The 16084-nt window shown below is 38.9% G+C and overlaps 1 protein-coding gene across 3 annotated transcripts; it reads right to left on the bottom strand.

Annotated features, from left to right (window-relative positions):
* Positions 1-1014: 1014 nt before the first annotated feature.
* LOC117423110 (sterile alpha motif domain-containing protein 11-like) lies at positions 1015-15721 on the bottom strand. Of its 3 annotated transcripts, none has more exons than XM_034038546.3 (13): positions 14334-15721; positions 14034-14125; positions 13424-13551; positions 9608-9699; positions 7142-7213; positions 5953-6090; positions 5501-5624; positions 5154-5278; positions 4565-4643; positions 3413-4098; positions 2576-2697; positions 2121-2231; positions 1015-1691 (listed from the first exon to the last, which is right to left on the bottom strand). In XM_034038546.3, exons 1-13 carry the CDS (start codon positions 15517-15519, stop codon positions 1404-1406), a joined length of 3243 nt encoding a protein of 1080 aa, XP_033894437.3. In that variant the 5' UTR covers positions 15520-15721; the 3' UTR covers positions 1015-1403. The 3 variants fall into 3 exon arrangements, with proteins under 3 accessions (XP_033894437.3, XP_033894439.3, XP_033894440.3); XM_034038549.3 differs by having other exon boundaries at positions 1511-1639; XM_034038548.3 differs by lacking the exon at positions 7142-7213.
* Positions 15722-16084: the final 363 nt, after the last annotated feature.

The following is a 16084-nucleotide window of genomic DNA, read 5'->3' on the forward strand; positions in this document are numbered from 1 at the left end:
TGTATAATTGTACCATGTTAAGTTTCCTATCTATATCCATTTTATAATGCATAATAGTTTTTTTTTTCTTCAAAGTTTTGGTAGGGCAAAACTTTGAAAACTACATAGAGTTCACACAAACTGTTTTCAAATGTTCTAATTTTTTTTTTTTTTAAATCATGTAGATACAGTGGTTGTAAGTCATAGTGATACATAGTACTCTTGAAAATAAAAGGACTACAGTATATAAGATGGCAGTCACAAAAAACAAACATGGCATAAGTAGTTCATATGCAATTACTCATTTATTAAAGCACAATTTAATAAACAGTCTGATAATTACATACTAGGGAAATATAACAATGAGAAAACGACAAGACATCAGTCTTATTCCAAATATATAGCCATATGCTTGTATGCCTTAAATGTTTGCTGTAATAGTAAAACTACCACTAGAAGTCTTATTAATACAACATTTGGAATAGGTACAAACTTGTAAGACAGTCTATTAGTGGATGCGCACACTGCATTGGCTGATAAGTAACATGTAATTGAACTTCAATAAATACGTGTGCATACTTACTTATGCCATGCAAAATAGGGCTTACAAGAACAAAGTACTTGCATTTCAATGTCAATTTAGTATTATATGCATTCCTAGATATGAATTGCTAAGTTTCTTTATTATTTATCGTGTTATATATATTTTTCCTTTCTCAGACTGATACTTAGTACAGAGGGAATGAGGCACTTCTTCACACAGTGGTGAGTGTATGCAGTGAGCTACCTAGTCTTGTTATTGAGGCAGAAACACTTGGATCCTTGAAGACCCAACTTTACAAAGTTCCGAGATTAATCAGCTACTACAAACTGGACGAGCTTAGATGGGCACAATGACCTCCTCTTGTTATTACATTTTCTTATTAAAAATATATATTTTTATTAAAATGATTAATGTGCTACATTATATTACCATAATGCAAAATGAACAGAAAGTCACCTTCTTAGGGAAAAAATAAGACATGCTGCACAAACTATAAAACTGAATTTATTACACCAAACAATTAAAATATAGCAAAAGACAATAAAGATATATGGTTATTTGGATATTTCATAAATACAACAACCTGTTATCAGAATGTGGGGGTATAAAGCCACTGTGTTATTGTTGAACTGTGGCTCTAAAATATCTCCAAAAGGCAGATGGGAAGATTTGAGATGTGCTTCAGGCAATATCCAAAAAAGTCAAAAAATGATGTTTTCAAAATAGTCATTGGCAAATGCCCCATTTGCTAACAGTACAGTAAAGAAAAGAAAATTTAAACTCAGTAAACCAAGGCCACACATGCTAGTCTAAAATGTTTAAAAAACAAATATATATATTTACACAAACTGATAGCAAACTAACAGGTGTTGAATCCAGCTCAACAGTCCCATGGTTTATTTAATGCAGCCTCCCTCCCCCCTGAGTTCTGGTTCTTCTGGAGTCCTGCTGCTGTTCCACTGTTTTCTGGTGCAGCAGGCTGCTCTGGGGGTTTCATGCCCTCCGATTCCCGTGAACAGGGGCTTCCTAAGAGCTCCACACTGCTGTTGCAGTTGACTGGGGAGTTCACCTCAGAGGACTGGTTGGCAGGCTTCTCCGGGGTAGACTGCAAGGGAGCTGAGAGGGGGAGGTTCATCATGTAAAACATGTTGCCCAATCTCTGAGATACCTGCAGCAAGGACCACAAGCAGACAGGAGATTGGCATGAACTTTGGAAATGGGTTCAAAATAATTAACGTTCCAGCATTTTTTTTAGTGACAACCAGTTATATTAAATGTGCAGTTGACAAAAAAACTGTAAGTAGTCATTGAAAATATCAGCTCTCGTGCTGGTTTTTTATGTAAAACTTTCACTTTTGCTAAAGGGTTTCTATGATACTAACATGTAACTTATCAAAGCAGTCTTTTAAACACTGCAGTTATTTATAAATCTTTGGTGAAGTTTTTTTTAATTTTTTTTTTTTGTATATATAAAGTCACTGACAAAACGGAAGTTTCATAGGACACACAGCCACAAGGAGTTGCTAGACAGTGCACTGTAGTAGTAACCTAATCTGAAAGCGAATAATGCATGAACCACTAACAGAGGGCTCTGTACCTGTGATCGGATTTTCAGCGCTGGCCCCAGTTTCAGACCCAGAGTGTCTAGAAGATGTTCTTCTGTAAGCAGTGGAAGGGTCTCGCCATCGATTATGTGGTCCTTGAATGTCTACATTTACAAACAAGCCTTGATTAAAAAAGCAGTCACTATTTCTTTTAAATACATTTTCCTACCCTTTTTAACAAAAAGAACTTCCAACACTATTGAACTACAGAGGAAATGTTGAACGCATTCTGTTCTCACGGTTCCTGTAAAGAATACGTGGTCCGTGGGGTTCTTACTAGAACACGACTAGAACATAAAGCAAGAGCGACTAATAGTTGTGAAATGAAAAGTGGTATATTGAAGCAAATACATAATAGGGAAATGGATTTGAAAACCTTTAAAACAACTCACATAAAACACCCTAGAGATTCCACAAGTGACTACGAGAATGAAGAAAACCAATGTACCTGTGCGTATTCTGAACAGCCTGGGATGCTGTTAATGAAGCTATACACGTCTTCCACTGTCCACTTGCGGATGTCTTCAACAGAAGACATTTCATCCCCATTATGAAAAACACTGTGAGCGCCTAAAAGAAACAAAAGCATTAAAAAATGCCAATTATTAATCCTAATAATGAATCTATTGTTTCTTCATCTTACTGTCATTCTTTTCAAGCCTATAGTGTCTATTGTACACAGTTATACATTTACCATGTCAAACTGCAAACTGCAGTACAATAGTGGTATCTTGGTTCCTGCTCAATAGCCCCCTCTAGTGGACACATAAAAAGGTGAGTTTGCCAGAGTGTGTTTCAGCATCTGGCCCCCAAGTCAAGTAAGTTTGTTACCTGTTGTTTTCACAGTCTTTAATAACAGCCTGCTTAAGGTTAAATGTTTCTACATACTTTTAAAAGAAATAGTCTTTTCAGCAATGAATTATTCAAATCAAAATAATAAAATCTTAAAAAACACTGTCATCTCATCTTCAAATGCAGAACAAGCTTCGGACTTTAATGAGCAATCCGTCTCCTTAGTGCAGTGGTAACCCAGATATTAAGCTAGACAGAGAGAGAGAGAGAGAGAGAGAGAGAGAGAGAGAGAGAGAGAACACCACTGCTATCAAGATGTTTATTCTCTCTTCTTGAATACAATCTAGAGATTATAGTGGGGTGCTCTAAAATCAGACTGAAAAAAGAGAGAATCTGATAATGTAATGATCATTTTTAGCAGAAAATGTAATGACCATTCAAAGCGATGAACTGCTGACCATGGACTAGGGGTCAACATGAACTCTGCACCTACCGGGAGGTAGAAGTCCATTTCCAGGCAGTGGGAACCCATATGATAAGCTGGAAAGAGGGTTGGCTGTGGGGTACATGTATTTCTCATGGAAAGCTGAACAAGGATTGGGCAGGTCTTTATCACTTCCGCTGCATACAGTGTTACAGTTGGTAGACTCTGGACAAGTGTCATTGCTGTTCTTTCGCTGCCCCTGATCACAGTCTTTGTAACCTTTCCCACCACTAGATGACAAATCAACCCCCATTTTAGCCTGGTCTGGTTTGTTTGTGGTCTCGTTCTCAGACTCTCCTTTAACCTCCGCTTCCTTCTCTTCCCCCAAAGTCCCTGTGGTTTGATCCGGGTTCTTGTCTTCTGATTGGTTCTTGGGGCCGACAGTATTGCAGTCCATGCTCTTCTGATTGGATGCCCTCCTCCCAGCTCTACGTCCTCTTTCCCTGTGCAGGGTGCCGATTGGTGGGTAGGGGTTGGCAGACATGAGCAAGGCATTGCCTTGGAGCTCATCCAAAGTGGTACGATGGACTAACATGTCGTTGGGCAGGTGGCCTTCAGGAAGCTTCTGCCTGCCTCGGAATGTCATGGCATTGGCCGGAATCCCAGGATACAGCAACGGAGCTTCCATTCCCATCAAACTCTTCTGGTGGGCGTTCTCCAGTTCCTTCTGATGAAGAATGGCATTCATCTCCATCCTGGGAAACAAAGGGAAATGTTTTGATTCATATTTGTAAAAAGTAAACTTCTCCATGTCCAAGGCAATTCACAAACTGGGCTACTTGCTGCTATAGAGATCAGAGATTCCCAATCTTTTTTCAAGATTTTCCCCACATTCCACAAGGTTGGGAATAAAATACACATTTATACTACAAACTAAACCAGTACTTTGAATATTGGCACACAGTAATAATCTGAAACTAAATTGCAGCATGTGGTTAAATCTAAGCACTGCTTGATTAACCCTCTCAAAATAGTTTGGCCTTTATTTAATAAATGGGCAGATAAAAAAAAAAAAGTTCTCTTCACTTCTGATATATTTTCATTACATCACAACCGGTTTATAAAAAATAAAAAAGCCCCATAACTGTATTGCCTATTCCTTCAGCTCCCTTTTAGGTACAAAATCCAAATTTAGATCCGATTGTAAATTCGCTGTCATACCTGGCCAGGTTTTGTTTGTGAATCAACTCCTGTCGACGGGCTACAGAATCCATCGACTCTGAAGGCACGAAACCATAACCTGCAGGTAAAATATTTAAAAAAAATCTGGATTATCAATTTTACTCCCATCATGTAAACAATGAAAACGTCACATGGGTCAATTAAGCACTTTAGAAATACTAAAATAAACTCAATCAATTAAATGGCAAACATTGACTAGGAGGTCTTGTTCAATGTCTTTAAACATCAGTCTGAATTGATAACGTTTCTTTTAGTGTTTCAAAATTCAGCATTATTGAGTGTTTAATAGTTACTGATCAACAGAGGATTCTCTCACGGAGGCTAAAGGTTTCCCACATTACTTTTATATACTGTAACCTTGTTGACCTGTGTCATAAAACCTAGTTAACCTCTGTGATACACAGCGTAAAGGATGGATGGTACTTCCTTTTATTATACTGTGTCTGTGACCCAGTCTCCCACTATATTGTAATTTGCACATGAACCTACTTTTGTGGCTGCAGTTAACGCAAATAATGGTTTTCAGTTTTTTGAATGTTAGAGAGTATGAGTGCGAGTGTGAGGTTACCTGCCCCAGGGAAGCCTCGGCTCTGCACCATGTTGGAGTGTGGAGGGAGGGGAGCTCCCAGGTGAGAACCCATGTGCATCTGTCTCGCTTCAGAGGGAACCATTTCAGAGGAAGAAACTAGATCCCTGTAGTGGAACAAATCACGGAAATGAAGAAAACAGAATGGGTTTTGAAACTCTACAAAATGATCAATTCAAACTGATTTCCATCAGATTTGTATAAACGTTACATAATGATTTACTCAATATCCTACATAAATCATATTGAATTGATTCATTTCATGGAGGTAGTTCGATCTGGCTTTATAGTGCCTCGACTTAAGATATGGCACATATCTTTTCAATTACCTGTCCATGAAGTGTGGCTCAAACTGAGGAGGCATCCCCTGGATCCTCTGCTGCCCGGGGCCCAGCATCTGGGGGTTCATGGTCATCTGGTTCCTCATCAGCAGCTCCTGTCTCTGCCGTAGCTCTGCCAAGCAACACAAAAAAATCAAGAGTCAGAACACCATTACTGCGTGCAGCAGGGGGCCAATTCCACATTCAATTTAGAAAGGGTTTGCAACAAAACACCACAACAGCTTCACAATCACACATAAACAGGAGCTTTACTATCAAGGGGTGGTCCTGTAGCACCAATTGACTTCATCTAGAATTCTGCAATACTGATGTAGAGATAAATCTGCATTTTAAATGTAACTATTTTACATTTAGGAGCTAGTAGCCATTATGCCCTCACACTTAAGAAAACACGTGCCAGGTCGGTTGCCACTGCCCTAAAGCTACTTGGTCTTGCTCACCTCCTGCGACCATGCCGTTGACAAGCCGGTACCAGTGTTTCTCCTCCAGGCTTCCCTGCTCTCCCAGTGCAGACATCTTCCTGAGATGTTCCCGCGGGGTCATGTCATATGGTACCTCTCCTGTCCGACGATGCTTTTCTGTAAATCGCCACATATATAGAATCATTATTAAATTCAGCTACTGTTTAATTATCCTTATTTAACTATGCATTATAAAGAAACAGCGGCGGATTTTCACCAACGGATGGTTTGTTTCTATGGAAGCTTGTGACTCAACTTGCAAACGGCTTGTTGGATCGATTTAAAAAACTTGCGTACGCCTTCACAATGATACGAGAACAACATACACAACTGCCGATTGTTATAACAAAGTTCCCCCAATACACCTACACATGGGAAATTAATAAGACTATGAAATAGTTTGCAAGCGTTTGTTGCTGTTTTATGCAAACCTACTTGATAGTATAAACCTTGTTCTGAAGGGTATATCATATATCTGCAGTAATTTAGGATCCTCTTAAACTAGGCATCTGAAAAGCTATCCTGTACCTACCTATTTAACAAACAGAACTAGCATCTCCTCTATCTAGATATTAGAACATACACAACTAGAAAATGTGCTTTTAAAAGTAACAGTGATTTGGAAGTTTATTGTTTATAATAGTTTTTTTTGTTAAACTCGGCCACTTTAGTGTTGGAAACTATGAGAAACTAATCTTAAATCAGAAAGTTGGAAACAAAATTAAAAAGGCACAATTGGCTGTTAAACAGTTAGAAAATAAGAAAAAACAAACCGCTTCTTGTCTGCTGGTACAAGCTCAAGTTACAGTAAGCATGTCTGGTATTAATCAATTCATGTTTTTATTAAAAACTTTACACAGATTGGTCCTCTAAGATAAAAGCAAGAAAATGACAAAAAAAAACACAGCATGACAGTTTAAACAAGGATTGAACTAGCTAACACTGCTGTGTAGCATCTTTAAACATATACTACTTATACAGACAACTTCATACTGCGTGACAAAATGACGGCTTCTAAAATTAGCCATGATGGCAAGATTTTGCTTCTTTCTTTCGTTCGTTTTCTGCTAACCTCTCTGCTACAAAACAATCTATCATTCTGTTTTTGTGAATAGCTTTAGGACTGCATCACGCTACCGAATGCCATGTACTGTAGTGCCGAGCCTACCTGCCGGAGATTCGTTTGGTTCTGATCTTCCTTGGTCTGAGTTTTCACTCTCAGGCGATCTGCGTTTCTTTCCTGTTTCCAAACAATCAAAAACAACTCTAAAAAGATCCCTTTACACAACAGCATTAACAGAGCTTTTGAAAGGCTCACTCTCTGATACTGTATCTGTCCAGCCCACGAGGGAACCCCCCACCACCACCATTTATTTATACACAGCAATGTCAAACATGAGAGGAAAGTTCAGTCTAGTTTATCAGCGAATAAAAACCCAAAATGAGAACTAACTCGGTTAATAGCCAATGTTGGCTAATCTAAAAATTAAAATCTCTACCATGTGGCATTTTCAAAAGGGCAACATGGAGTCTTCTTGCAAAGAAATATAAGTTGCTTCACTGTATAAAGCTGATTGCATCTGGGATTCAGCAGCATGTTCTGCACACATCCTGTTCAAACACTTAACAACCTCACACCTAGAGCAGGATGTGTTTTCTATATGTGTATATGAGCATACCTTTAGATAAACTCTGTTGCAATTCGTGGTTACGTATGGCTGATCCAGGAAATAAGAATATGAAAAATTATAAAACTTCATGCTTTTAGTTCCCCCTTCCACCTTTAACTTTAGAATCGATTTTGTGATATCAAGTTCTTAAAAAGAACACCTGTGCCTCCCACAGTTTCATCAATTCAGGTTTCAACGATAGTGTTATAATGCTGCCGCAGAGTATTAAAAAAAAAAAAACAAAGTGCTAAAACAAAACTGTTATAGGGCAGTCATTTGAATTGGTCAAAAACAGCAGAGGACCTACAAACCACAGTCTTTTGAAACATTCTAAAACTGGCTCCTCCCTCATGCTCTTAGACAGAAAATATACAAACACCTGCATTAAGAGTCACTGGCTATTGCTGGAGATGGCAGCAAATGTTTAGATTTCCAGCAGATCAGTTTAATCGACTCAGTAGCTCCACCAGACACACAGGCCTCAATAAAATCAATGTTACTGGTGTTACCATAGCTATAATTTATAATGGATACTAGAATTTGAATTCAATCCAAACCCCAGTCAGGATGTCACGGAAAAGAGGATGAACAGCTCAACTGTTCCTCATAAAATGACTTGGTATTTCTCATAACAACCGTCCCGGTACACACACACACACACACACACACACACACACACATTATAGACAAGTACAACCATACCAGATCCATAAAGGTCTTTTGTGAAAGAAGAAAAAAAAAAGAAATCAGTCCTGTTGTTCGTTACTAGCTTTTTTGTCATATAAATAGTTTCAATGATTATCAGGAGGAAATGTGGCTCGTAGCATCCTTTAGTTTTGAGTAAATTGTAATCGAAAATCTATATTATAACTTTAAAAACATATATTTAGAAAATTAGTCAGCATTTAAACAAACAGTCTTGGTATTGAACAAAACAAGTGTTACCGGTATTAAATATATAATTCTGGTATATTGGCAGTTATTTAACCTGGATCATAATGAATTAAATGAAGTGGGGGCTGGTTTAAACTACCGTGGCTTTAACAGCAGACAGCTCAGAGCAGCAGTGCATGATGGGCTAAGGAGAGAGGAGAAGGAGGCTACCATGGAAGAGCTTAGAACTGTGATTGGATCACAATCATTTTCCTGAATTAGGGCTGCCATGGATTTACTGAAGCTCAGATCCACCCTGAAGGGCAATTATCTGATTTGTCTTGCCTGTACACTAATAACTGGCCCACAATTCCTAGTGGAAAAAACAAAACAAAACACTCAGCTCTAATCCTCCGTTATTCCAAAGTCTGCCAGTAACATCTGTCGACCTCTAAATTCATATTTGTTAGCCTCCACTCCCACAGCCCCCTTCTCTGATCCTATTACCAAAACCCTGGCTCTGCACCTCTTTAAAGAGATGTGTTCAAGTTAATCTCAGCCTTTAGAGGGTTACCCTCAGCAAACCCTGCTCGTAAGTATCCTGAACCATACACCAAGTGCTAATCTTGTCTCCATTAGCGGATAGGGCGTCCTGAAAACACCTCTGCAGAAATCTCCACTGCAGTCGGATTACTTAAGAGTTTCAGAAAGCAGCCCAGACTTCTACCTTTTACCAAATTAATAGCCATACTTTTATACAGTAAATTCAGTTCTGTAAAAAAAAAAATAATAATAATTTTCTATCGATCTATATTCCAACCAGTCATACCGAGATCCTGGATGGAAACCACAAATCACTCCCACAGAGAAGACACATTTCAAGATCTCACTTTTTCCAACAATGATAACTGGTAACACGCAACTGAAAACAGTACCGTAAAGTCTTTCAATTTGAAAAGGCAGCTGTAGAATGGCACGAACTCCACGAGCAGGTAAGAACAACCGAAAGCCTGTATGCTGGTACAGTTATCTTCCAAAAACTCCCTAGCAGCAGGTTTGTGTTTGTGTATTCTGAGGTTCCCTCAACTCACCAGTTGTCTCAGGTAGGCTGTCTGTTGGATTCTTTTTTAGACCTGCATCATCTTGCTGCCTCTTTACCCTCTGAACACCTCCATCATGAAGCCTGAAACAAATGTGAACATATTCCATTCTGTTTAGTATTCTTTAAGCACTATACTGCAGTGACACTACACTGCCACAGGTACTACAACTACATGATTATTTAGTTCAACTATATGGTGACCTTTAGTTTATTAATTTTTTTGTAATTATGAAGTTACAAACAGCAGTGACACTCATAATAATGTTATGATGTTTTTTAATTTTTTTGCATATGTTCAGTGACACATACAGCAGCTGTAACCCTACTCCTCACACAGAGAATTACCGCAATTAGAAATGTTTTGATCATAACTGTTCCGTAATCTGTGGTACTTCCCTTTTTCTTAGGGTTTTATTGCTTAGACATTTATGGTACCATACAGTGCAACGCATTTCCATGCAATGGTGCAAGTGAAAAGTAAATACAGTAGAAGCAATACTTACTAACTAGATCACTGGGGTTACAAAGCAAAGGCAGACCAGCAATGTCTGTTCTATAACACTTTAATAAGTGTCTGTGCACATTGCATTAAATTAAATCAATATCCACACTGAATTTATATATCACCAAACCCAACACCACCATAAACCAACACCTGTAAAAAATAAAAATAAAAAAAAAGCAGACTAGGATTCAGAATGCTGTACTTAATCAATCTCTGTCACATGAATTTCTGATTATTAGCTATTCTTGATACTGTCTGATGCTTTCAGTTTCCTGGAAAGCAGTATTTAGAAAACACAGGGTGGTATAAGCAATAAAATACGGGACACCATAAGAAGCTCTAGTGAGGAGAACAATTGGAAATGCAAGCAAATTCTCCTGTCACTCAACCGGAACCTTGAATTTGTCAAAATCAATTCAGGAAGTGGAGGAGCTGCTTAAGAAAACAAATGCCGTTCCTGAAAGGCATCTTAAAAGAACTTAGCAGCAGCAAAGGCAGTTATGATTATATATATGCTGACCCTGCATCCCTGAAAACACATCTATCTAGTCCTTCTACTGGATAGAGACAGATATAGATAGAGATAGATAGATAGAGATAGATAGATAGATAGATAGATAGATAGATAGATAGATAGAGTAGAAGGACTGACGATTACACAGGAGTCAGTTTATAGTATTGGAAATGCTCAGATATTCTGGGTACAAATATGCAAAATGTAACAAGTGTCTTAGCATTTTAAATGATTAATTGTAATCCTACAAGACAAGATTATATTTGAAGTTCTCTTCAGCACTCTCAGGGTGTTTTGGTTATTGTTTTGCAATGTTTTTTTTTTCTTTTAAAAAATTAAAGAACAGAGGAAACTATTTGAAAATATGGCCCATAGTACATAAAATAAAGTGTTTTTCAACCATTCTGACTTGAAGAAAAAAGGAATGACTCAGAAGGCAGATTTGATTGTGACAGCGAAACAATTTATATTATATTAATATATATATATATATATATATATATATATATATATATATATATATATATATATATATATATATATATATATATGCTTTAACATGTAAATGTAAATTCTGGTGTGCACACTTGTTTTTATGAGCAGAGTATTAAATACTTGAACAGTTTATTTTTCTTTGGGGTGTAGAAGGCTGTCTGTTTCCATTCCGGTTTATACATTTGCATGCATGCCATAAGCCCGCTGCCAACCTTTCCCTCTAACAATCTGTGAATTGTGCAGCGTATGCTACAAAACACGATCTACAGATACATAATGTACGCAAAATAGGTTCTGCATGCCTTTGCAAAGACTTAATTATAATGATGTATTAAGAGCAGCACCGGTCTGGACAAGAGAACACCATCACCAGCAAATCACTTTTGTTCAGAATCATTTTTATAAACCAGGCCTGTATAACCAGAAGTGACATTGTCTAGCTCTTGTCAACATTCTTTCGTTTGCTTATACAGACCGTATGCAAATGTTTGTGTAGTTATAAAATAAACAGTATGCATATTGTACACAACACATCTACACAAAGTCATGTACAGTATATATGAACACAGTCTTTTTTTTTTTTTTTTTCACAAACTTTACTTCAAGCCTTGTTAACAAAACTAGCAGCTCTTTCTTTTTCCTCACCACACACTACTGGATTCCTATATAGTTCATATTTGCTGTTAATAAAACTTCTGAAAGGAGAGAGACAATAAAACCAAACAAAAAGACTAACTTGGGGTTTTCAAAAAACAAACTAAAAATACAAGACAGGTCTAACCCTTTTGAGACAGCACATTGCATTCTCGTTAAGGTGTCGAGAAGGCAGCTGCCAAGAGCTAAAGAGATAACAGATAACATCTCTTGTAAGCGAGAAGAGAGTGTTAGACCACAACAAATGAAGATAAAAAAAAACAAATAAAAGGCTGAATTCACAGTTAACACTTACCCAAACTGTCTGCAGAAAAGTAATAATGAAATCCAGTATGTGTATCCCCCCCCCCCCAGCCCCCTGCTAAAAAACAAACAGTGCTGCTTTTTAAGCAGAAACACTTTCGCTTTATAACCAACAAAGCACTACAAGGCAGCTTAGGATACACGCCTCTTCTCTTGGTGCCAGAACCTGCCTTAACTAAAACAGACTTTGCTTTAAATACAGATTCATTTTATCTTCATTAGCCCTCTTCATCCCCTTGGCTAAGCCCACCCTTTACTGACATCACTGTGATCAACCCCTCCAATATGAAGGCAGGCTAAATACAGCGGTGAAAATGTAATTACATGAGTAGTGCCTAAGCCGGTAAATTAAACCTCTTCCAACTTTTACCGTTAATCTCTTGTTAGCGCTTAACACAGTTGCTAATAAACCTAGAGAGACTGCTTCCATTATCTGGAAAATAAAACAAACCAAAAAAAAATATCTATCCATAAAGTCTTTCCCCATCCAATATGTATTTTTTTACTCCATTTAAGCCCCCAGCAACTTTGTTTTATTTAATGTGTCCTGGTGTTCTGGTTTAGGGCCCAGGCCTATAAGACTGTCCGCTGCTAGTTTACAGCAATCCTACTAAATGTGTTGCAGGGATCATCTTCTCAGTTTGTGCTTAACCGCTTACAGCCTGCCCAGCAGTTCCTTGAATTACTCTTTAAAATACTGTAGGATAAAAGGGCATTATTCTATAGTTAGCCTAGGTGTATAAGGGTCGGGTTGGCTGCTGCTGTTCATGGTAGTCAGCGCTTCAAGGCTTGGCATAGAAATGCCTCTATTAGTTATGCTGTTACCTGGCTATTTATTGCTGTTGCTATGTCAGGAAAATGTCATTTTTCAGCAGCCCTAATATTGTCCTTTTGGAGAAGCAAGGACTTGGCAAAGATGTAACCAAAGTTTTAAAATTCAGGAGGCATATAACCCTGGCTTCACTGCCTTGTGCAGACTCTTATTTTAATACACTTTCTTCACTTTTTAATGTCACATAGGTCGCACCTGAATACTGATTTATTTGTTGGACAGGTCAATAATTCTAACATAGTAATACTGTTATGTCTAGTTGTAATTAAGACACGTTTCAGGTTTATCAGTATTAGCAATGGCCATGAAATAGTACTATACTGCAGCAAGAACGCACAAGAAACAGCTTATAAAATGTACTCAGTACAAACTGTATGGTAGGTAAGAAAACGACTAACTTCTAAAAATGTCCACTACACATTCGGTATGCATGGGAATTTGAACTCCTATTTAACATTGTGGAACACTAATTCGAAAATAGACCACGCGTGTGGGAACTCACCTTGCATGATTTCCACCGAGACACGGTTTGTCCTCCTGCTTTTTGTCCACTCCCTCAGTATTGGGGGTCCCTTCTCTTCCTGGCAGGCCACTGAAACCTGCAGTCTGCTCAATGGCAGGGTCTCTCTCCTGAAAAGAATTGTTCACAGGAAGGTAACTGGAATTTAAGAATGTTAGGGCATATTTTCAAAGTAGATTATATCCAACTGTGCATCAATCAGACACTGCTCTAACATTGTTTCCTATGCAGGCCTACCATGATGTTATTACTCAATAACTGAACTGCAACTAAAGCATGGCTGGGAAGAGGACTAATTAATGACACCTGTTCTAAAACCACTGCTTACTGATGAAATGCTTCAAAGTCCTGCTCCCAAAAAATAAACCGCTTCAGAGTACAAGTGTACATAAATAAATAACTTACTTTATAATAGAATTGCTCTACCACATTTAACTTTTAGAAGACATTCTACTGCCATGGTTGCTGTTTTTGTTGGGTCTGAAAAATACAGTAATCCCTCCCCCTGAAGAGAACCTCTATATCATCATCATCATCACCAAGACAGGAGCCTCTGTATATCTCTTCAGTGCTCATAGACATAATTACTTACCCCTGACTGGTAGACATCACAACCAATGTGGTCACATACTGGAGGATGTGTACTGATCAGTCCTCTTGACATCAGCCACTTCAGATTCTTCCCTGTGGGACAGAGGGACAAAACATAACACCCAAAATGTATTCTGAAATGCATACTTCTATATGTATTTACAGCAATCTGAACAAAGTCACCTGCTCCAATCAGAGCGTTAATTACAGAGTTAATGAGCAGCCAGAACTGTTGGTCCCGATTGAATCCCATTTTTGCTGTACATACAGGGTTCGGTAGGATTCTAGCGTTTAATCTCACCTTTGTGCTTTATACTTCGCTTCCAGTCCTTGGCATTCTCTCTCCCACACGTGCTCTGGAATTCATTGGGGGTCAGCCACATGCCTTTGTACTGTATGGAGAGACCTCTACTCCCTTGGCAGAGGCGAGTGAGGTAAAGGAATGCATGGTTCTCTCCGCACTCCACCCGAACGCACGGCTCCCCGGAGTCATACAGAACATCTAGCGAAAAAGCATAACCCTCCACGCCATAGTCCAACGCCAGACTCTCGCACCCTGGTACCTCAAGGGTCCGGAAGCCCGTTATTTTGTCGGGGAAGTGAGGGTAAGGCAGCCAGGGGTATGGAAACCCATGTAAAACTGGGTAAGGGGGAAACGTTTCCGCATGCAAGGGGTACCCTTCCTGTTTGTCACAGTAACCCACTGGCGGCGTGATGCAAAGCATACCGGGGTAGGGGCATTGTTTCTCCAGGTAGCCCGTGCATGAAGTTTGCGTTTGGAACCCAGTACCAGGGTATGACGGTGTGTGCTTTTCATGTGAAGGCGTAAGAGGTGGGCTGGGTTTTTCTGAGTGGGTTTTTTGCTTCTCAGCGGACTGGGTCTTGGGCAAATCAGTATTAGAGTTGGGTTTATTTGTAGATGAGCCACACACAGGAAAAGGGCTCTTCAGTTCGGGGTAATAAGTACCTGGCCAACAGCCTAGTTTGTCTGGTACCGAATACCCTGGAATAGTGCAGTAAATGCCAGGGTAGGACCCTGGGTCCAATATATCACATGGTGATATTGGCTTTTTGGGGAGTATGGGAGCGTTCTTCTTGTCCGCGTAACAATTCTCAGGGTTGTCGATGGTTTTTTCAGTTCCATTTCCACCTTGCAATAACGGGAATCCGATGTTATGAACTGTGGTCGGGCCTGTACATGCTACCTGGTTTTCATGAAAACGAGACCCCCGAATCCCAAAAGAGCGGTCTTCTTGTTGCTGCTGCTTACTTCCTAGTAATATGGGTCTAATGGGATGGCATGCTGAAGTCGGTGGAGGTGGCATTCCCAAAAAGGTCGTCCCCAGGTGGGGAGAGATCACTGCCGTAGCCGGGAATCGATGCGTCCCTTGCCGCAGAAACTGTCGGGTCACCTCGCTGTGGGAATCCTCGTCTCGTGGGTGAAAGGCTTCATGTTTAGGTTGGGTTTCCTGTTTAACTTCCGGCATTTGGCTCCTCAGCTGCAAACGTTCTAATAAACGTAATACACGTTCTTATGTCAGCCTAGGGGAAAAAAAACGAATGTTACTTAAATCGTGAATTTAATGTAAAAATGCTTCTTTCTTTTCCCTCTGTAATTGCTTCCTCTCGTTACCACAAACACTAATCTCTAGCGGCCGCTTGTGGTGCTCCGGCTCACATGCACACAGGTGTACCGAAATTAGGTGTGACCGTACTTCATTAAATGCGCCCCTTTTATTTAGATTTTTACCACTACCTCTTAATCTTTTTTTATACTGTGTGTTGCACTGTTTAGTTTGTGTCTTATCTTTTACTGTGCACTGCAGAGCATAATTATTTACAATTTAACATATTTTGTAAATGTTTTCAAGTTTTATTTTATTATCAAGTTGGATAATTTAAATACAGTTTGATATTTCATTAAACTGTTTTATTTAAACACAGTTCCATGCAAATCAAACTTTATGTAACAAAGAACAAACATACGACCTGTTTTGGAACCTGCAAACATGTATCGTTTCATTGTTACACCTTTTCTTAATTATTTTTTGT

This window comes from Acipenser ruthenus, chromosome 17, assembly GCF_902713425.1.
Source record: "Acipenser ruthenus chromosome 17, fAciRut3.2 maternal haplotype, whole genome shotgun sequence".
Taxonomy (NCBI): domain Eukaryota; kingdom Metazoa; phylum Chordata; class Actinopteri; order Acipenseriformes; family Acipenseridae; genus Acipenser; species Acipenser ruthenus.